The sequence below is a fragment of the Coregonus clupeaformis genome, chromosome 13 (assembly GCF_020615455.1).
Source record: "Coregonus clupeaformis isolate EN_2021a chromosome 13, ASM2061545v1, whole genome shotgun sequence".
Classification (NCBI taxonomy): Eukaryota; Metazoa; Chordata; class Actinopteri; order Salmoniformes; family Salmonidae; genus Coregonus; species Coregonus clupeaformis.
The window spans coordinates 41,205,722-41,228,619 of record NC_059204.1 but is presented as its reverse complement, the minus strand read 5'-3'; the positions used below and the strand labels follow the sequence as shown (position 1 = coordinate 41,228,619).

Below are 22,898 nucleotides of genomic sequence, written 5' to 3'. Positions count from 1 at the left end.
ACCCCCTTACTATTTAAATCGCTTTGAGCACTGGAAAAGTGCTATATAAACCCAATTAATTATTTATTAGTTCCTGAGCTATTCACCGAGAAGACAATTTAAGGGCAGAAATCACATTTATTGTCAATACAGTGCACATCCACCCAGAAAAAGTGTACAAAAGTATACCATATCCCTTGTTTTTGTAATGTGTACTAGTAAAGTAACACAAAAATCCCTCATTACAAAATGGGAGCGATCGACGTGATGGGGAATAGGAAATTGTATTTAAAACCCCTTCAAAAAAAACGATATTTCCCTTAAAACAGGGATTCCCAATGACTGTCCCAAAGTAGAGCTATGCAGGTCATTTGCAGGTAATCAATAAACAGATACATTAAAACAAAGTATGTGATCGGTTATATAGAACCAGTGTATATTGGGGTACATGATATGGACTGAAATTGGGCTGCCCCTTAAAAATAACCTGGGCCCCAACACTCAATGTAGAGTTAAGTGTAATGTATAGAACAGGCATTTGATAGAGAATTATCGTCATTACACTTAAAAAAAAAAAAAAATGCAACCTTGATAGCTGTGCCCCACTGAATATGCCCCATGATCAATAAAGGCTATTTTCAATCTGTATCGCTGAAGCCAACATATGCAGCATTTACCGCCAACGCAGGAACATTGCCTTCACATTTCAATCACGCTGTAACGCCAAACATCCGCGATACGGATTGATTATAGCCCTAAATCAATTTAATTAAATCATCTCTGAAAGCCATCTCTACCTCTAAGATCTCTGTCTCTCTCAACAGGCACAGGGCATTGCTCCTCTCACCCTTTTGACAACCATGCTGTATCCAAATACCTACATCAAGATACCTTCCTGTAATTTCCCTTCATCCATAATGATCCGACAGGACAGACACTTGTCTGCATTGTCTATAAAAACGCCGCCTACATCCTTTCTTTCACCTCCGCAGTTTTGTAAAATCAGTGATGGAGAGATGGGATACATAAGCGGGAGCCTCTTTTAGATATACCACTTGATCCAGCAAAGGAGAAGATGTGAGGAACAGGTTTCTCCTTGTCAGAAGAGGCTGTGACCACAGATATGACAGAGACAGCTGCTTCACAACCGTTACTCTTCAAACAGACAAAATATCACTAAGTGATGTTTTTTTTACAATGGATTAAACAATGTTTTCTTAAATACAAACACAAAATGGCAACATGACCCATACCTGGGCCAACTGTCATGGCAAGCACAAATGAATAGTTTAAAGTGTACAGTAATGATGACAATTCAGTGATATCTGGGTTAGCCCCATTTTTCTGAACATAACTACAAAAGGCAACTTTAGAAATAAAGAGTAACTTTTAGAAACATCAGTAACTCATGTTCAGGAAATCTGACCGAAACAAAAGGACATTTCACCTGGCCAGCCACACACACCAATAACTACCACCTCTAGCAGTCTTCCCGTCATGTGTGCATGCAAATAATGCAAGCCAGCTCTAACACAAAAATAATTACACTGTTTCATTGACCCTGAAATGCCTATTTCATTACATTAAAAAAAAATATATGGTAAGTGGTACAAGATGCATTAAAAATGTTGATAGAAAATCCCAACATATAAAAAGGCTACGTCCGTGTGAGTCCGTATGTCTGTCTGTTCAGTCGACCTTGCTGCGCAGTCTGGCGGTGTCCAGCAGGTACCTGCAGGTGGGGCCGGTGTGGTAGGAGAAGAGGGTCAGGGCCTTCCCATGAACCAGGGTCAGCAGGGTCTGGTGACCCGCAGCCCAAACCCGGTACCAAGGCCCGTAAAATGGGTCCGACACCGCTGGACACAACATGTTGTTCAGGTTGACCTCGGTCATCTGGGAAGAGGGACAGAAAGAGACAGAAGTGAGACTAGCTAGGAGAAACAGAGGCCTTGCTTGGTGTTTGTTTCATTCGTGTCTTCAGTCAGGCTATAAGAGAGAAGAGCAGTCAGCTCTGTCACACAACTCATTAGTCATGCTAGTGTGTCATGTACAGTGCCTTCAGAAAGTATTCATACCCCTCGACTTATTACACTTTGTTGTTGTTACAGACTGAATTCAAAATGGATTAAATAGATTTCTAACCCATCTACACACAATACCCCATAATGACTAAATGTTTTAGAAATGTACATAAGTATTCACACACCTAAGTCAATACATGTTAGAATCACCTTTGGCAGCGATTACTGCTGTGAGTCTTTCTGGGTAAGTGTCTAAGAGCTTTGCACACCTGGATTGTACAATATTATTTTTTAAATTCTTCAAGCTCTGTCAAGTTGGTTGTTGATCATTGCTAGACAGCCATTTTCAAGCCTTGCCATAGACTTTCAAGCCGATTTAAGTCAAAACAGTAACTAGGCCACTCAGGAACATTCAATGTCGTCTTGGTAAGCAACTTCAGTGTATATTTGGCCTTGTGTTTTAGGTTATTGTCCTGCTGAAAGGTGAATTTGTCTCCCAGTGTCTGTTGGAAAGCAGACTGAACCAGGTTTTCTTCTAGGATTTTGCCTGTTCTTAGCTCTATGCCGTTTATTTTCTATCATAAAAAAACTCCCTAGTCCTTGCCGATGACAAGCACACACATAACATGGTGCAGCCACCACCATGCTTGAAAATATGACAAGTGGTACTCAGTGATGTGCTGGATTTGCCCCCAAAATAACGCTTTGTATTCAGGACATAGTTAATTTCTTAGCCAAATTCTTTGTAGTTATTCTGTACAGGCGTTCTTCTTTTCACTCTGTCATTTAGGTTAGTATTGTGGAGTAACTACAATGTTGTTGATCCATCCTCAGTTTTCTCCTATCACAGCCATTAAACTCTAAGTGTTTTACAGTCACCATTTGCCTCATGCTAAAATCCCTGAGCGGTTTCCTTCCTCTCTGGCAACTGAGTTAGGAAGGACGGCTGTATCTTTGTAGTGACTGGGTGTATTGATAAATCATCCACAATGTAATTAATAACTTCACAATGCTCAAATGGATATTCAATGTCTGCTTAAAAAAATAATACATCTACCAATAGGTGCCCTTCTTTGCGAGGCACTGGGAACCCTCCCTGGTCTTTGTGGTTGAATCTGTGTTTGAAACTGCTCGACTGAGGGACCTTACAGATAATTGTATGTGTGGGGTACAGAGATGAGGTAGTAATTCACAAATTATGTTTAACACTATTATTGTGCATAGAGTCCATGCAACATTTCTAAAAACATAATTCCACATTCACATAATGGGGTATTGTGTGTAGATCAGTGACACAACAATCTCAATTTAATCAATTTTAATTTCAGGCTGTGTAACAAAATGTGGAAAAAGTCAAGGGGTGTAAATACTTTCTGAAGGCACTGTATCTTTACTCAAGTTCGTCACGCAAGCTCTCTATCCAGCTTCTGTATCCATCCAGCATCCTGTATTATGTTGCATCTTATTTGAATCACTGTCCTGCAATCCTGTTTTATCTTACTTTACTGCCTGTGTCCTGTAGAAATGCTGTATCAATTAAGGATGCACATTTCGGTCAATTCTGCTTCCGACTAACCAACCCTCATTAACTGGCCAACGTTTGTAAACATTTTCCCAAACATTAAAATGACGTGACCAACAGAAAATACTATGCATGCATACAAGGAACAGACATTTTTCATTAAGAGCTTTAAGCTTTGTGTTTTGCCTTCAATAGACTTAACTGCTGTTTACCTTCAATAGACTAACAGTGGCTTGCGAAAGTATTCATCCCCCTTGGCATTTTTCCTATTTTGTTGCCTTACAACCTGGAATTAAAGTGGATTTTTTGGGGGTTTGTATCATTTGATTTACACAACATGCCTACCACTTTGATGATGCAAAATATGTTTTATTATGAAACAAACAAGAAATAAGACAAAAAAACAGAACTTGAGCGTGTATAACTATTCACCCCCCCCAAAGTCAATACTTTGTAGAGCCACCTTTTGCAGCAATTACAGCTGCAAGTCTCTTGGGGTATGTCTCTATAAGCTTGGCACATCTAGCCACTGGGATTTTTGCCCATTCTTCAAGGCAAAACTGCTCCAGCTCCTTCAAGGTGGATGGGTTCCGCTGGTCTACAGCAATCTTTAAGTCATACCACAGATTCTCAATTGGATTGAGGTCTGGGCTTTGACTAGGCCATTCCAAGACATTTAAATGTTTCCCCTTAAACCACTCAATTGTTGCTTTAGCACATAGCATTTTCCTTGATGGCCAAAAAGCTCAATTTTAGTCTCATCTGACCAGAGTACCTTCTTCCATATGTTTGGGGAGTCTCGCACATGGCTTTTGGCGAACACCAAACGTGTTTGCTTATTTCTTTCTTTAAGCAATGGCTTTTTTTCTGGCCACTCTTCCGTAAAGCCCAGCTCTGTGGAGTGTACGGCTTAAAGTGGTCCTATGGACAGATACTCCAATCTCCGCTGTGGAGCTTTGCAGCACCTTCAGGGTTATCTTTGGTCTCTTTGTTGCCTCTCTGATTAATGCCCTCCTTGCCTGGTCTGTGAGTTTTGGTGGGTGGCCCTCTCTTGGCAGGTTTGTTGTGGTGCCATATTCTTAGATTTTTTTTATAATGGATTTAAATGGTGCTCCGTGGGATGTTCAAAGTTTATTTTTATAACCCAACCCTGATCTGTACTTCTCCACAACTTTGTCCCTGACCTGTTTTGAGAGCTCCTTGGTCTTCATGGTGCCGCTTGCTTGGTGGTGCCCCTTGCTTAGTGGTGTTGCAGACTCTGGGGCCTTTCAGAACAGGTGTATATGTACACTGAGATCATGTAACAGATCATGTGACACTTAGATTGCACACAGCTGGACTTTATTTAACTAATTATGTGACTTCTGAAGGTAATTGGTTGCACCAGATCTTATTTAGGAGCTTCATAGCAAAGGGGGTGAATACATATGCAACCACCACTTTTCCGTTATTAATTTTCTAGTTATTTTTTTTTTCATTTCACTTCACCAATTTGGACTATTTTGTGTATGTCCATTACATGAAATCCAAATAAAAATCAATTTAAATTACAGGTTGTAATGCAACAAAATAGGAAAAACGCCAAGGGGGTTGAATACTTTTGCAAAGCACTGTAACTGCTGTTTGTGGTGCACCAGCTGTATGCGGATCTTGCCATTTTTGCATGTTAATGAAAATATGCAACAATAGCAAGCATATCGTCTTACAGTCAAATGCCTATATAGTCTATTATTGAACATGCAACGGCTGTAATGAAGCAGCTAATAAAACTTTGTCAAACATCTGCCAAAATGCAATTTGCGGGAAACACCGTTCTAAACAGCGCATCTAATGCGAGCGGCTCCATATGTGACAGATGAAAATCTCCCTTAGAAATATGCTAATATGACTAGGATTGTGCCTTTTGCTTCTGAACAACGAAAGAAAGTAGATATGAAAACCAGTAGAACAGGCGATAAATGCTGGTTAATGGCATAAGGAAGTCTTTATAAAATAATTGACTCCACATTTCCATCGTTGGATTTTGGCTAGGCTACTTTGACGCAAGGTAAGACATTCCTCATTATTTGAAGTAAAGTAAAATGTTAAGGTTTCAAACAATTATATTGCCTGATGCACCCATTGTAAAGTGGTGGGTGACGCGCTGATAGCCTGCCTACCGTTGACTATAGCCTATGCACTCGAATGGAGAATGGAGGCGCACTTTAATTAGAGTTGAGTTGAGATTGAGAAATAAAAATAGTCTCTCTTAAATCATGGTCATCATAATAGTTAACACGCGATTGCATTTAGAATTGTTATTTCTTGTGCAATGACTGCATGTTTCACTTCAGTACCAGCTTTTTGAGGGGCTGCTCTCGCGCTGACTGACAGGTGATAGGCTGTTCTGCTCCTCAAACTAAGGTCTGTATGCTGTGCGCGTGTGATAAATAAGATACATGACGACTAACGACAACACAGGCGCCAATGTAATTCCACTAAATTATGCAAATTCACTTATAGAGATAAGCATGGTCAGTCAAATGTATTTTCAGCTAACTAACCGATTAATGGTTAACCTCCCTAGTATCAATATATGTATGTAGGGTACAATCTTGTCAACATCCTGTCTATCTGTGTCATGTGCCTCATGTTACTGGCCTCTCCTTTAAGAGAGAGGGGAGGTGTTTCACCGGGTGTCCAGTAGAGGGCTCCCTCAGTCTCTTACCAGGCCCAGGCCCTGCAGGAACAGGAAGTGATAGAGGAACAAGATGCCAGTAGAGAGGATAGCCCACCACATATCCCTTAGGGGCTCCGGTTTGTACACGCCTGCAGGGGGGAGAGAATAGACAATGTATGAACATTATACAAAACACACAGAGCTGAAAATCTAGTTATGGATTGCTTTTAGTTTATTGGCTGGGAGATTAATCACTATTGGTTTCTTACTCCCCCTTCAAAGAATGCAGCTGGCTGTGGATATTTTTCTTCCAGAGACCTTGCTTTCCCACTTTGTTCAAAACCAGTGCTGACTAGGGATGGTGGTGTCTAGCTTGTTTGCTGTTTCACAAGAATAATCACATGCAGCCTTTGCATTCATGAGGCCCTTCCCAACCATAGACTCCCCCTGTACCCCTCCTCCTCTCTCTGGGCCTGTGGGTGTCTCTCCAACAGAGGATTGATTTAAAACAGGTCCATGTGTTGAGGCCATTTCTCCACCCCTGTGCTCTAGTCGAGACAGAGTCAATTAAGGCCGGGCCGGAGAGAGACAGCCCAGCAGCACAGAGCCTGGAACGGAGCGGAGGGGTGGAGAGGGGAGGGGGAGCTGAGGGAACAAGCCCTCCATTCATTGTTCCCTCGCTTGCTCTCAACCCAAAGCCCAGTGGACTAGATAGCACTCTTCCATCACAATGCACAGAGAGCCACTACAGACACCCAGATACACAGAGATTCCTGATCACAGAGTCATCATGAGCTTGGCTAGGACTTTGAGCGCTCTCTTTGTCTCACAGACATTTCACATCAGCCAGTGGAGCAGAATGCATGGAGTTCCCCTCCCCGCCTTTGGGACTCGGGGCAGAGAGTGACTCACAAATTCCACTGTATAATTGACAGAGCAGTATCCTATCAAATACAGATGTTACCACCAGGCAACATTAAGTCATAGCCTATAGTTAACTCCTCTAAAGTACAACTATGGGCTTGGTTGTAGTTATGTTGTTTAGCTCGCCTCCACACAGCTCTTTGGAAAGCAACTTTTCATTTATACATCTAGTACACAGTGAAGCTGCTATGACAGCTCACCCCTATTGTTGAGGGATATGAATCCTTCCTTATGTTCAAAGATATGTTATACGTGTATGATACGGACTTGGTTGTTCCAAATTGGTGTGAATTTGTTAGGAGCCAGGGTGTTTGTGATCTTATCGATTTTCCTTCAAGCTGTCATAGCGGTTACATTTTAAGCAGTTTTGCTTCTTAACTGTATTGGAGAGAAATGGTAAATCACAGACAGAGCTCATTCCATTCTCTTCGTTGAAATTGTAGTCTAGGCTTTTGTTGTCAATTGGGGAGCTAATTTGAACAACATAGGCCACCATAGTCTATTTTCTTCTGAATTGTTGTCAGGTAAATTCTTCCTCATATTATGTTTTGATGTTAAACATGGATTATAATCACATCATTAAAAAAATAAAAAATAAATGGAATGTTAACACTGGTGTTGAGGCCATGCGCAGAACAGCTAGCTGGCGGGCATCTTCATGGTAATTTTCAACCTCTCCTTGTCCCAGTCTGTAATCCCCACGTTTTAAGATGACCACCATCATTCCTGTTCCCAAGAACTCTAAGGCTTCATGCCACAATGACTACCGCCCTGTAGCACTCACATCTGTAATCATGAAGTGCTTTGAGAGGCTGGTTATGGAACACAACTCCATCATCCCAGACACCCCAGACCCACTCCAATTTGCATACCGCCCCAACAGATCGATAGACGACGCAATCTCAATTGCACTTCCACGGCCCTCACCCACCTAGATAAGTAGGAATACCAATGTGAGAATGCTGTTCATTGACTACAACACCATTGTCCCCTCCAAGCTCGTCACCAAGCTTAGGATCCTGGGACTGAACACCTCTCCCTCAATGTCAGAAAGGAGCTGACGCGCACAGTCGTGAAGAAGGCAGGTTGAAAAGGTTTGGCATGGGCCCTCAAATCCTCAAAAAGTTATACAGCTGTACCATTGAGAGCATCTTGATTGGCTGCATCACTACTTGCTGTGGCAATATCACCGCCCTAGATTGCATGGCGCTACAGAGGGTGGTGCAGAACGTCCAGTACATCACTAGGACCGAGCTCCCTGCCATCCAGGACCTCTATATCAGGCGGTGTGAAAGGAAGGCCGGGACAATCTCCAGCCAGACTCCAACCACCCAAGCCATAGACTGTTCTCTCTGCTTCCGCACTGCAAACAATACCAGTATATCAAGTCTGACACTAACAGGCTCCTGAACAGCTTCTATCCCCAAGCCATAAGACTGCTAACTGGCTAACTAAATTGCTACACAGACTGAGTTGACCCTTGTATTTCATTTTGCACTGTCTATGCACATTCACAGGGTCCTGCACACAGACACTCCAACACACACACACACACATACATAATATGCACATACATTTATACAGACTCTACACACACCCACTCACATTTAATCATCATATACACTGCTGCTGCTCTGTTTATCACATATCCTGATGCCTAGTCACCTTACCCATATACATATCTACCCCTACCATTCCAGTATCCCTGCACATTATGGTACTGGAACTGACCCTGTATATAGCATGCTTACTTACTTTCTCATGTAATTTTCTTGTGTGTTTCTGTTCTACCTTGTGTTATTTTTAGTATTACATTGTTATTGATTACTGCATTGTTGGGTTTAGAGCTTGCAAGAAAGGCATTTCACTGTACTTGTGCATGTGACAATAAAACTTGAAACCGGTTCCAAGAATGGCATCTCTACACTAGATGGCAGTCTTATCAGTTTTCCCCAGGTCTCTGCCTTAGTGCAACAATCTCACAACTGGGAGAAGGGTTTTGATTGGTTGAGTTAAGGTAGCAGTGATGAGTAACTCAAGATGGTTTCATTTCTAGTGAAGCACCCATGGAATGGAGACAACAAAGCACAGAATTCCATAAGTGCAAAAGAAGATGGCACGTACCTCCTTTCCTGAAGAGGTATACAGGCACCAGGTAGAGCATGGAATGCTGAATGTAGTAGACCTCCTTCTCAAACGGAAGCTGAACACAGACAAACAGAACAGAGTTCAATATCTACATGATCATCATCAGTTTCATTATAACATATACACATACATGAGTGTTTGCCTTACTACATTGAATGTTAAACAATGTCCTGCTCCTGCAATTTACATTATTTGGCTATGGAAATGTTTGAAAGCACAATTGGATCAAAACATGGCTGGTGTTTAGGCTGTGAATAAAAGTGGCGTTCTGGTTTCAGTTAGGCTAATTTCCGTTTAAAAAAAACAAGAGAACCATTCCCTAGGCATCAGAGTGTAACAACTCTGTAAATGGCCTGCTAGCCTTAACAGTAAAAAGGAAAGGAGAGGTCTGTGAAAAGCACAGGAAACCCACAGGGTACACACTCATACACTCTCTAGATCAGGGGTAATAATCTATGCTGCTGCAGGGCTGCACAGTCTTACAGTTAATCACATAACAAAGCTATTCTTTATACTAAATACAATCATTCCTGTCCATATGGTGACTTCTATTAATGCATTACACCTGGGAGGAAATAAAGTGAACACTATGGCCTTAGATCAGTGGTATTTAAAGTCGGGGGAACACAGATTATTGTATGGGACAATATACAAAAGTTTTGGAGAAAGATAATTAGAAGAAAAACAATTGAGTAAATGTATTTATTTGTTTCTTTTCATTCTGATAAGAGATTAAAATGTAATGAATTGAAGGTTATTTGTTGATGTAAAAATCTACATTTACTGATTTTAAGTTTGTGTCATCAGATTTGGGGTGGGGTTGGGAGAAATTATTGCAGAAAAAAATGGGGTTCCTGCTGAAAACGTTAGAATACCACTGCCTTAGATGATCGGTTATGACCTTATAGATGACTGTCTCTGTAGCATACACACAGACCTCTCCTCCAGCCTGCACAGATAGACGTGTGTGTGTGAGAGAGAGGAGCCTCAGTGTTTGTCAGGGGTTCCTGAGAGTTGCCGGTCACGTGCTGCTGCGGTTACTGGGCCAACAACACAATAAACCCTGCTGGTAGGCCTGCCAGTCTGTCTGTCTGTTGACTGCTCTACTGGCTGCCAGACAGCAATAAAAAAGAGGTAGGAATTGGTGGCCACAGACCCAGAGCAGGTCAAGGGGACTCAAGTGTACCAAACAAGGGCAAAGCCACATGAGGCCTAGTTACGTAAGCAGCCTTTGTCTTTACTGTTCAATTCCCCCTTCTTTACATTCAATACAGTTCACAGCATGGCTGGAATCCTTGACTTTAGATGTTCAAAGGGTGCATTTACCTTTCTAAAAAGACTAATGTTTTGTATGAACTAAAACAATTCTAAATGCTTATTGCGTATCAGAATGACTAATCAGTCCAAACTGGACCCCACAGATGAACAACCTTCAGGAAATAAACTAAATTTTATTCAGGCATTGTGAACTGGACTAGAAGAATGTGTTGTATGGTCTGGCTATTTACCACCATGTGTGCTTTGCTTAAATATATATAGAAGTATACAGTGCCTTCAGAAGGTATTCACACCCCTTGACTTTTTCCACATTTGGTTGTGTTACAGCCTGAATTTAAAATGGATTAAATTGAGATTTAGTGTCACTGGCCTACACACAATACGCCATAATGTCAAAGTGGAATTATGTTTTTAGAAACTTTTAGAAAATAATTAAAAATGAAAAGCTGAAATGTCTTGAGTCAATAAGTATTCAATCCCATCATTAAGGCATGCCTAAATAAATACAGATTTACTTAAGTCACTAAATAAGTTGCATAGACTCACTGTGTGCAATAATAGTGTTAAACATTATTTTTATTGACTACCTCATCTCTGTACCCCACATACAGATAATTGTAATGTCCCTCAGTCAAGCAGTGAATTTCAAACACAGATTCAACCATAAAGACCAGGGAGGTTTTCAATGCCTCGCAAAGAAGGACACCTATTGGAAGATGGGTAAAAACAAAAAAGCAGACATTGAATATCCCTTTCAGGATAGTGAAGTTATTAAATACACTTTGGATCAATACACCCAGTCACTACAAAGATACAGGCGTCTTTCCTAACTCAGTTGACGGAGAATAAGGAAACCACTCAGGGATTACACCATGAGGGCAATGGTGACTTTAAAACACTTACAGAGTTTAACGGCTGTGATAGGAGAAAACTGAGGATGGATCAACAACATTGTAGTTACTCCACAATACTAACCTAAATGACAGAGTGAAAAGAAGGAAGCCTATACAGAATAAAAAAGATTCCATAACATGCATCCTGTTTGCAATATGGCACTAAAGTAACACTGCAAAAAATGTGGCAAATAAATGAACTTTATGTCCTGAATACAAAGCGTTACGTTTGGGGCAAAGCCAACAATACATAACTGAGTACCACACTTAATATTTTCAAGCATGGTGGTGGCTGCATCATGTTGTTGGTATGCTTGTCATCGGCAAGGACTAGCGAGTTTTTTAGGATAAAAATAAATGGAATAGAGCCAAGCACAGGCAAAATCCTAGAAAAAAACCTGGTTCAGTCTGCATTCCAACAGACACTTGGAGACAAATTCACCTTTCAGCAGGACAATAACCTAAAACACAAGCCCAAATATACACTGGAGTTGCTAACCAAGACAACATTGAATGTTCCCGAGTGGCCTAGTTACAGTTTTGACTTAAAATGGCTGTCTAGCAATGATCAACAACCAACTTGACAGAGCTTGAAGAATTTTCAAAAGAAAAATTTGGAAATATAGTACAATCCAGGTGTGCAAAGCTCTTACAGACTTACCCAGAAAGACTCACAGCTGTAATCGCTGCCAAAAGGTGATTCTAACATGTATTGACTCAGGGATGTGAATACCTATGTAAATTAGATATTTTTGTGTTTAATCTTCAATAAATTTGCTAAAATTGCTACAAACATGTTTTCACTTAGTCATTATGGGTTATTGTGTGTAGACGGGTGAGAGAAAATACATTTAATCAATTTTAAATTCAGGCTGTAACAACAAAATGTGGAATAAGTTAAGGGGTATGAATACTTTCTGAAGGCATTGTAAATGTGGCCATGCTTTCCTTCCTGTTGCGATAGGAAATGATAAGGTGATCGTGGTGTGCTCTAGACAGACAGCAGAAAGGAAGATCGTGACCTTGTAATCACACAGTACGAGAAATGTTTCACCAACACTCACTATAAAAGAGGCCAAACACACAGGAGTGTTTACATCAGGGGTGTCAAACGTCCGGCCCGCGGGCCGGATCAGGCCCGCAAACGGGTTTAATCCGGCCCGCGAGATGATTTTGAAAAAAAAATTAAAAAAAAAAAAAATTTTTTTTTGTAAAGTATAAAAATGCGCTGCAATTTTTCAATAAAATAAACTGCTGTTCCAATTGCGTCCACTGGATGGCGCAATAGCAATTGTGTTAAGCAAGCAAACTGTTTATATCGGGGCAGAGCAAGTAGGTCAAGCACGTGCAGCCAATGAGCTACTTTGTTTTGCCCGCGATATTTATTACGGCTTCTACTTTTAACATTATGTGCTTTGGCACCCTCATTGCCCCAATATGTCTCTGTCAAAAAAGAGAAAAGTGGACGCAAAGTGTTCCAAGAAAAATGGTCATCCTATTTATTCACGGAATTGAATGGGAAAGCTGTATGTTTGGTGTGTTCAGAGCATGTTGCAGTGCTGAAAGAATATAACCTTCGTCGCCACTATGTGAGTCTTCATGCCGACAAATATGACAACTTTCAAGGACAGCGGAGATGAGAGAAGGTGAATGAACTGTTGGCGGGTCTGAAGAAACAGCAGTCTGTGTTTACTCACAGCCGAGACATCAGTGACGCTGCAGTGAAAGCTAGCTACCTCGTTGCTAATGAAATCGCAGTGGCTTCAAAACCATTTAGTGAGGGTGAATTTGTAAAAACATGCATGATGAAGGCAGCGGAGATTGTGTGCCCTGAAAAGCAGCAGGCTTTTGCAAATATCAGCCTGACAAGAAACACAGTTGCAGACAGGATTTCCGATCTTTCAGTGGATTTGGACAGCCAGTTGAAGCAAAAAGTAAAGTCATTTATTGCGTTTTTCGGTTGCAATTGATGAAAGCACGGACATTACAGATGTTGCACAACTGGCCATTTTCATCCGCGGAGTTGATGACACATTGACCGTCACCGAGGAGTTCGTGGAGTTGGTGCCGATGACAGATACAACGACAGCAGCTGATATTTTTACCGCACTCGTCGGCGCGCTGGACAGGGTCGGAGTGGACTGGTCTCGCGCTGTCAGCCTGGCTACAGATGGTGCGCCCTCAATGATCGGGAAAAAAGCAGGCGTTGTGACAAAGTTCAGAGAGAAAGTGCAATCTGCAAATGGAGGACGTGATTTTTTGACTTTTCACTGTATTTTGCACCAGGAGGCTTTGTGTTGCAAGTCATTAAAGATGGATAACGTCATGAAGGTGGTCATCCAAACTGTTAATTTCATCCGATCCAGAAGCCTGAATCACCGTCAGTTTGACAGCCTTCTCAGAGAGAAAGACCACATCTATGGCCTGCCATACAACACTGAGGTAAGATGATTAAGCCGAGGTGCTGTGCTGAGGCGTTTCTTTGATTTACGAGAAGAAATTGAACAGTTCATGGAAGAAAAGGGCAAACCAGTGTTAGAATTTCATTCCGCAGAATGGATGCAGGACCTTGCATTTATGGTGGATGTTACAGAGCACCTGAATAACTTGAACAAACAGCTGCAAGGGCGCAACAAAGTTGTCACGCAGTATTATGACAGCATACGTTCTTTCAAGTTGAAGCTGTCATTGTGGGAGACGCAACTTGCCGGTGGTGATGCAGCTCACTTCCCCTGTCTGAAAAATGTGTGCGCGACCCAACATGTGGCAGACATGAAGCGGTTCAAAGATAAAATAACGGGACTGCTACGGGAGTTTGAGCAACGCTTTCAGATTTATGTTTATATGTTTTTATGTTGATGTGCTATTGTTTTTAATTGATTTTATTTGTATATTTAACCTATTCTTGACTCTGTGGTTCTTGCACTTGTTTGGGGAACAGGATTTCATTATTTTTATCTACATTTCTGCCTGAGAAATGACACCCTGATATAGTTCTGTGATCTGTGAAACAGTTCTGTTAATCACTGAGGCATTGTGTGTTTGTGTGTTCTTTTTCTTTAGAATTTTCAAATAAACTTGACGTGTTTTATGATTAATAGTGATGTTGTGCTTGTACTATTTTGGACACACTGTCCTCAGGCTCCAGCTTTATGTTGTATGTTGATCGTATTAAAACAAAGAAAACAATCTGAAGTTGTTGTTTTTAAGTTATATATACACCATGATTTTTCCGGTCCGGCCCACTTGGGAATAGATTTTCCTCCATGTGGCCCCTGAGCTAAAATGAGTTTGAACCCCTGGTTTACATGTTTGGCCAATGGCATGTTTCAAAAACACAGTCAGTATCTAAATGTATTAAAACATTTCAGTCTTATTTAAAATTTGGTCAAAAAGATGAACACACTAAGACTGCTGTCAGGTTAGTATAGTATATCAGCCGTATATCATATACATAATATACTAATATATCATATCTATCTATCTATCTATATACACAGTACCAGTTAAAAGTTGACACCTACTCATTCCAGGGTTTTTCTTTATTTTTACTATTTTCTACATTGTAGAATAATAGTGAAGACATCAAAACTAACACATATGGAATCATGTAGTAACCAAAAAAGTGTTAAACAAATCAAAACATATTTTATATTCTTCAAAGTAGCCACCCTTTGCCTTGATGACAGCTTTGCACACTCTTGGCATTCTCTCAACCAGCTTCACCTGGAATGCTTTTCCAACAGTCTTGAAGGAGTTCCCACATATCCTGAGCACTTGTTGGCTGCTTTTCCTTCACTCTGCGGGCCAACTCATCCCAAACCATCTCAAATTGGGTTGAGGACGGGTGATTGTGGAGGCCAGATCATCTGATGCAGCACTCCATCACTCTCTTTCTTGGTCAAATAGCCCTTACACAACCTGGAGATGTGTTGGGTCATTGTCCTGTTGAAAAATAAATGATAGTCCCACTAAGTGCAAACCAGATGGGATGGCGTATCGCTGCAGAATGCTGTAGTAGCCATGCTGGTTAAGTTTTCATTGAATTCTAAATAAATCACATACAGTGTCACCAGCAAAGCACCCCCACACCGTCACACCTCCTCCTCCATGCTTCACGATGGGAACCACATGTGGAGATCATCTGTTCACTTTTTTGTCATTTAGCAGACGCGCTTATCCAGAGCAACTTACAGGAGCAATTAGGGTTAAGTGCCTTGCTTAAGGGCCTAGTCGGCTCGGGGATTAGAACCAGCGACCTTTCGGCTACTGGCACAACGCTCTTACCCACTAAGGTACCTGCCGCCCACCTACCCTGAGTCTCACAAAGACACGGCAGTTGGAACCAAAAATCTCAAATTTGGACTCATCAGACCAAAGGCCATTTCCACCAGTTTAATGTCCATTGCTCATGTTTCTTGGCCCAAGCAAGTCTCTTCTTATTATTGGTGTCCTTCAGTAATCGTTTCTTTGCAGCAATTCGACCATGAAGGCCTGATCCACGCAGTCTCCTTTGAACAGTTGATGTTGAGATGTGTCTGTTTCTTGAACTCTGAAGCGTTTATTTGGGCTGCAATTTCTGAGGCTGGTAACTCTAATGAACTTATCCTCAGCAGCAGAGGTAACTCTGGGTCTTCCTTTCCTGTGGCGGTCCTCATGAGAGCCAGTTTCATCATAGCGCTTGATGGTTTTTGCGACTGCACTTAAAGAAACTTTCAAATGTTCTTGAAATTTTCCGGATTGACTGACCTTCATGTCTTAAAGTAATGATGGACTGCCGGTTCTCTTTGCATATTTGAACTGTTCTTGCCATAATATGGACTTTTATCAAATAGAGCTATCTTCTGTATACCATCCCTACCTTGTCACCACACAACTGATTGGCTCAAACGCATTATGAAGGAAAGAAATTCCACAAATTAACTTTTAACAAGGCACACCTGTTAATTGAATTGCATTCCAAGTGACTACGTCATGAAGCTGGTTGAGAGAATGCCAAGTGTGTGCAAAGCGGTCATCAAGGCAAAGGGTGGCTACTTTGAAGAATCTCAAATATAAAATATATTTTGATTTGTTTAACACTTTTTTGGTTACTACATGATTCCATATGTGTTATTTCATAGTTTTAAATGTCTTCACTATTATTCTACAATGTAGAAAATAGTAAAAATAAAATAAAACCCTTGAATGAGTAGGTGTGTCCAAACTTGACTGGTACTGTACATACACATCAGTATTTCAGCCATATGATCTCTGGTGAGTGTGTGTGTGTGACCGTTTAGAACTTCGAAAGCATAGATCGGTGTTAAAGATAAAACTTTGATTACACAGCGTCAGCGTACCGTGCATTGGGAAAGTATTCAGACCCCTTGACTTGTTCCACTTTGTTACGTTACAGCCTTATTCTAAAATGTATTCGTTGTTTTAAATCATCAATCTACACACAATACCCCATAATGAAAAAGCAAAAAAACAGGTTTTTAGAAATGTTTGCACATTTATTTAAAAAACGGAAATATCAAATTTAAATAATATTAAGACCCTTTACTCCGTACTTTGATGAAGCACCTTTGGCAGCGATTACAGCCTCGAGTCTTCTTGGGTATGATGCTACAAGCTTGGCACACCTGTATTTGGGGAGTTTTTCCCCATTCTTCTTTGCAGACCCTCTCAAACTCTGTCAGGTTGGATGGGGAGCGTTGCTGCACATCTACTTTCAGGTCTCTCCAGAGATGTTCGATCGGGTTCAAGTCCAGGCTCTGGTTGGGCCACCAAAGGACATTGAGACTTTTCCCGAAGCCATTCCTGCGTTGTCTTGGCTGTGTGCTTAGGGTTGTTGTCCTGTTGGAAGGCGAACCGTCGCCCCAGTCAGACGTCCTGAGCGCTCTGGAGCAGGTTTTCATCAAGGATCTCTCTGTACTCTGCTCTGTTCATCTTTCCCTCGATCCTGACTAGTCTCCCAGTCCCTGCCGCTGAAAGATATCCCCACAGCATGATGCTGCCACCACCATGCTTCACCGTAGGGATGGTGCCAGGGTTTTTCCAGAAGTGACGCTTGGTATTCAGACCAAAGAGTTCAATCTTGGTTTCATCAGACCAGATAATATTGTTTCTCATGGTCTGAGAGTCTTTAGGTGCCTTTTGGCAAACTCTAAGAGGGATGTCATGTGCCTTTTACTGAGGAGTGGCTTCCGTCTGGCCACTCTACCATAAAGGCCTGATTGGTGGAGTAATGCAGAGATGGCTGTCCTTCTGGAAGGTTCTCCCATCTCCACAGAGGAACTATGGAGCTCTGTCACAGTGGCCATTAGGTTCTTGGTCACCTACCTGACCAAGGCCCTTCTCCCCCGATTGCTCAGTTTGGCCGGGCAGCCAGCTCTAAGAAGTCTTGGTGGTTCCAAACTTCCATTTAAGAATGATAGAGGCCACGGTGTTCTTGGGGACCTTCAATGCTGCAGAAATGTTTTGGTACCCTTCCCCAGTCTGTGCCTCGACACAATCCTGTCATGGAGCTCTACGGACAATTCCTTCGACCTCATTGCTTGATTTTTGCTCTGACATGCAATGTCAACTGTGGGTCCTTATATAGACAGGTGTGTGCTTTTCCAAATCATGTCCAATCAATTGAATTTACCACAGGTGGACTACAATCAAGTTGTAGAAACATCTCAAGGATGATCAATGGAAACAGAATGCACCTGAGCTCAATTTCAAGTCTCATAGCAAAGGGTCTGAATACTTACGTAAATAAGGTATTTCTGTTTTTTATTTGTAATACATTTGCTAACATTTCTAAAAACCTGTTTTTGCTTTGTCATTATGGGGTATTGTGTGTAGATTGATGAGGGGGAAAAAACAATTTCATCAATTTTAGAATAAGTCTGTAACGTAACAAAGGTAAAGGGGCTGAATACTTTCCGAATGCACGGTATATCATTATGGGACACAATGACTGATGACACAAAAAAAACCCACAAAACTTCTAAATATGATGAGTGAGTGAGTGAGTGAGTGAGAGCATGCCCTATATAGTCCATGGGGAGGAGAGACACAGTGGGTGTTTCTCAATATGCATACTACCGTGCTCCACACTCATGCTCCGAGTGCATTCTCCGAGGACGTTCTCTTGAGTACGTTCTTTGAGGACGAGAGTGTGGAAAACGCAAAAAATATTACATTTGAGAAGCATGCGCACTCCCCCTACTGTATTCACTGAACCTTCTTCCAGCCAGGACAATGGTAATAGAGATAACCACAAAGCAAAAGTTTTGATTCAAAATGTTCAGCTAGCTACAGTGAGGGAAAAAGTATTTGATCCCCTGCTGATTTTGTACGTTTGCCCACTGACAAAGACATGATCAGTCTATACTTTTAATGGTAGGTTTATTTGAACAGTGAGAGACAGAATAACAACAAAAAAATCCAGAAAAACGCATGTCAAAAATGTTATAAATTGATTTGCATTTTAATGAGGGAAATAAGTATTTGACCCCTCTGCAAAACATGATTTAGTACTTGGTGGCAAAACCCTTGTTGGCAATCACAGAGGTCAGACGATTCTTGTAGTTGGCCACCAGGTTTGCACACATCTCAGGAGGGATTTTGTCCCACTCCTCTTTGCAGATCTTCTCCAAGTCATTAAGGTTTCGAGGCTGACGTTTGGCAACTCGAACCTTCAGCTCCCTCCACAGATTTTCTATGGGATTAAGGTCTGGAGACTGGCTAGGCCACTCCAGGATCTTAATGTGCTTCTTGAGCCACTCCTTTGTTGCCTTGGCCGTGTGTTTTGGGTCATTGTCATGCTGGAATACCCATCCACGACCCATTTTATTTCCCTCATTAAAATGCAAATCAATTTATAACATTTTTTACATGCGTTTTTCTGGATTTTTTTGTTGTTATTCTGTCTCTCACTGTTCAAATAAACCTACCATTAAAATTATAGACTGATCATTTCTTTGTCAGTGGGCAAACGTACAAAATCAGCAGGGGATCAAATACTTTTTTCCCTCACTGTATATGTGAATTGTAATAATCTAGCTAGCCAGCTAGTTAAACAGGGAAAAATGACCTAAAACTAAATGTTATGCAAGGTAGATGTTCATTCTTTGTGGGTAGCTAGCTAGCTAACAATTCTTCGTGGCCATCTGGCTAGCTAACAGTAGTAGTTAGCCCTATTGACTTACTATGAGCTTGTGATCTATGTACACTACAATGGGTATTGTAGGCAGGTAAACATGCCAAAATTAACAGAACATATATTTATTAACGTATCAAGATTAAATATTGTAGTCAGGTAACATATGACACGTGAATAGGCAACATTTCATTCTGAAGTCGGAGTGTATTTTCTCTCGCTTCAGCTCAAATAATGGCCGCCATTAAGAAATTGTGCATAATATTTGACATGATTGTGTCATATTTCTGCATACTTTCCATTGAGGTTTGCAGCGATGCACGCTTCAAAATATGTACAACGGAGTACACATTTGTGAAGAGCCCTCCGTGCTCTGTTTCGCACGGTGGTATGCATTTTGAGAAACACCCAGTGTGTACCTCACCAAAACAGGACACGAACCAAGCAACTGAACAATGAATCTGAGACCCTTTCATAACCACCTGATCAGTTGGTATACAAAATCAATAGCATCCTGTACAAGTTCACTTCCAATCACATCATCAGACCTACAGGAAGTGATCACAACACCTCTAAAAACAAATGGGAACAATACAGATGAGACAAAAGAATCCTTGCATACAGTGTTGTCAGAGCCTGTTCGGGGGCTTGGCCAGCCTACACCATTGAATTTAGTCTTGTGCAAGAGAATCCGAAGCCCTTTTGAGTCGTCATTAGATGAATGTTTGGGAAGCATGTAATGAAATGTGGAATGGGTCGATTAAGGGAACTAGAATAGGCCTAATTGAATTTGGGCTTGGTTTCCATTGCTGAGATGTGATTAGTAGCAAAAGAGACAATATTCCAGAGCAGGGAGCAGAGCTCCTCTCAAGGAAAAGTGAAATGCAGCAATGAAAAAAGCCTGAGGACAGAGAGAAGAGGAAGTGGGGGTTGAGGTAGGGCAGTTTCACAGCTATTCTGTCAGCAGTAGCCAAGTACAGCTACATTAGGGCTCTGCTTTCACTTTGTCACATTCAATCACAGAGTCCGGAAGGCTCATAAAAATAAATGTATTCTCCCTGATAATATTCTGTGACCACGTCACCATGGTTACATTGGGTTGAGACAAGTTGATATTTGCAGATGCGCTTTACAGGATCTGCCGTTGTCAACTAGAGACGGTCATTTTTGGTTACAGAAAAAGTGTACATCACGTCCCTGAGCAGGATGACGTCATAATCACTGTATTCATCCTCTGGACAAAGGACAGTTGTTATATTACTATCCCACAAGTCTAGAAGATGCAACCTTTTCCATGTCCTGAAACTACATCTTTCAAACAAACAAATATGGCATTTCAGCTTCCTGATACAGTATTTTTCAAATAAATATGGCGCTTTAACCATAAGCAATGCAAGATGTGTTTTCCTGTGTTTCACATACTAGGTCAATATTTGTATATACAGTGGGGATAACAAGTATTTGATACACTGACGATTTTGCAGGTTTTCCTACTTACAAAGCATGTAGAGGTCTGTAATTTTTTATCATAGGTACACTTCAACTGTGAGAGACGGAATCTAAAACAAAAATCCAGAAAATCACATTGTATGATTTTTAAGTAATTAATTTGCATTTTATTGCATGACATAAGTATTTGATACATCAGAAAAGCAGAACTTAATATTTGGTACAGAAACCTTTGTTTGCAATTACAGAGATCATACGTTTCCTGTAGGTCTTGACCAGGTTTGCACACACTACAGCAGGGATTTTGGCCCACTCCTCCATACAGACCTTCTCCAGATCCTTCAGGTTTCGGGGCTGTCGCTGGGCAATACGGACTTTCAGCTCCCTCCAAAGATTTTCTATTGGGTTCAGGTCTGGAGACTGGCTAGGCCACTCCAGGACCTAGAGATGCTTCTTACAGAGCCACTCCTTAGTTCCTCTGGCTGTGTGTTTCGGGTCGTTGTCATGCTGGAAGACCCAGCCACGACCCATCTTCAATGCTCTTACTGAGGGAAGGAGGTTGTTGGCCAAGATCTCGCGATACATGGCCCCATCCATCCTCCCCTCAATACGGTGCAGTTGTCCTGTCCCCTTTGCAGAAAAGCATCCCCAAAGAATGATGTTTCCACCTCCATGCTTCACGGTTGGGATGGTGTTCTTGGGGTTGTACTCATCCTTCTTCTTCCTTTAAACACGGCGAGTGGAGTTTAGACCAAAAAGCTCTATTTTTGTCTCATCAGACCACATGACCTTCTCCCATTCCTCCTCTGGGTCATCCAGATGGTCATTGGCAAACTTCAGACGGGCCTGGACATGCGCTGGCTTGAGCAGGGGGACCTTGCGTGCGCTGCAGGATTTTAATCCATGACGGCGTAGTGTGTTACTAATGGTTTTCTTTGAGACTGTGGTCCCAGCTCTCTTCAGGTCATTGACCAGGTCCTGTCGTGTAGTTCTGGGCTGATCCCTCACCTTCCTCATGATCATTGATGCCCCACGAGGTGAGATCTTGCATGGAGCCCCAGACCGAGGGTGATTGACCGTCATCTTGAACTTCTTCCATTTTCTATTAATTGCGCCAACAGTTGTTGCCTTCTCACCAAGCTGCTTGCCTATTGTCCTGTAGCCCATCCCAGCCTTGTGCAGGTCTACAATTTTATCCCTGATGTCCTTACACAGCTCTCTGGTCTTGGCCATTGTGGAGAGGTTGGAGTCTGTTTGATTGAGTGTGTGGACAGGTGTCTTTTATACAGGTAACGAGTTCAAACAGGTGCAGTTAATACAGGTAATGAGTGGAGAACAGGAGGGCTTCTTAAAGAAAAACTAACAGGTCTGTGAGAGCCGGAATTCTTACTGGTTGGTAGGTGATCAAATACTTATGTCATGCAATAAAATGCAAATTAATTACTTAAAAATCATACAATGTGATTTTCTGGATTTTTGTTTTAGATTCCGTCTCTCACAGTTAAAGTGTACCTATAATAAAAATTACAGACCTCTACATGCTTTGTAAGTAGGAAAACCTGAAAAATCGGCAGTGTATCAAATACTTGTTCTCCCCACTGTATACACACACAGTACAAAAATATAAATGCAACATGCAACAATTTCAAAGATTATACTGAGTTACAGTTCATATAAGGAAATCAGTCAATTGTAATAAATAAATTAGGCCCTAATCTATGGATTTCACATGACTGGTAATACAGATATGCATCTGTTGGTCACAGACACCATTAAAAAAAAATGGGCCTCAGGATCTCTTCACGGTATCTCTGTGCATTCAAATTGCCATCGATAAAATGCAATTGTGTTCGTTGTCCGTAGCTTATGCCTGCCCATACCATAACCC

At 41.4% G+C, this 22,898-nt stretch overlaps 1 protein-coding gene across 1 annotated transcript in view; it reads right to left on the bottom strand.

The window, feature by feature from the left end:
* Positions 1–97: 97 nt before the first annotated feature.
* LOC121579471 (transmembrane protein 164-like) overlaps positions 98–22,898 on the bottom strand; it is a 46,824-nt gene continuing 24,023 nt past the window's right edge. The window contains exons 4-6 of the mRNA XM_041894072.2: positions 9,230–9,308; positions 6,230–6,330; positions 98–1,872 (exon numbers count right to left, since the gene is read on the bottom strand). Of these exons, the coding sequence (XP_041750006.1) occupies positions 1,669–1,872; positions 6,230–6,330; positions 9,230–9,308 (384 nt within the window). The 3' untranslated portion in view covers positions 98–1,668. The remainder of the gene's footprint in view (positions 1,873–6,229; positions 6,331–9,229; positions 9,309–22,898) is intronic.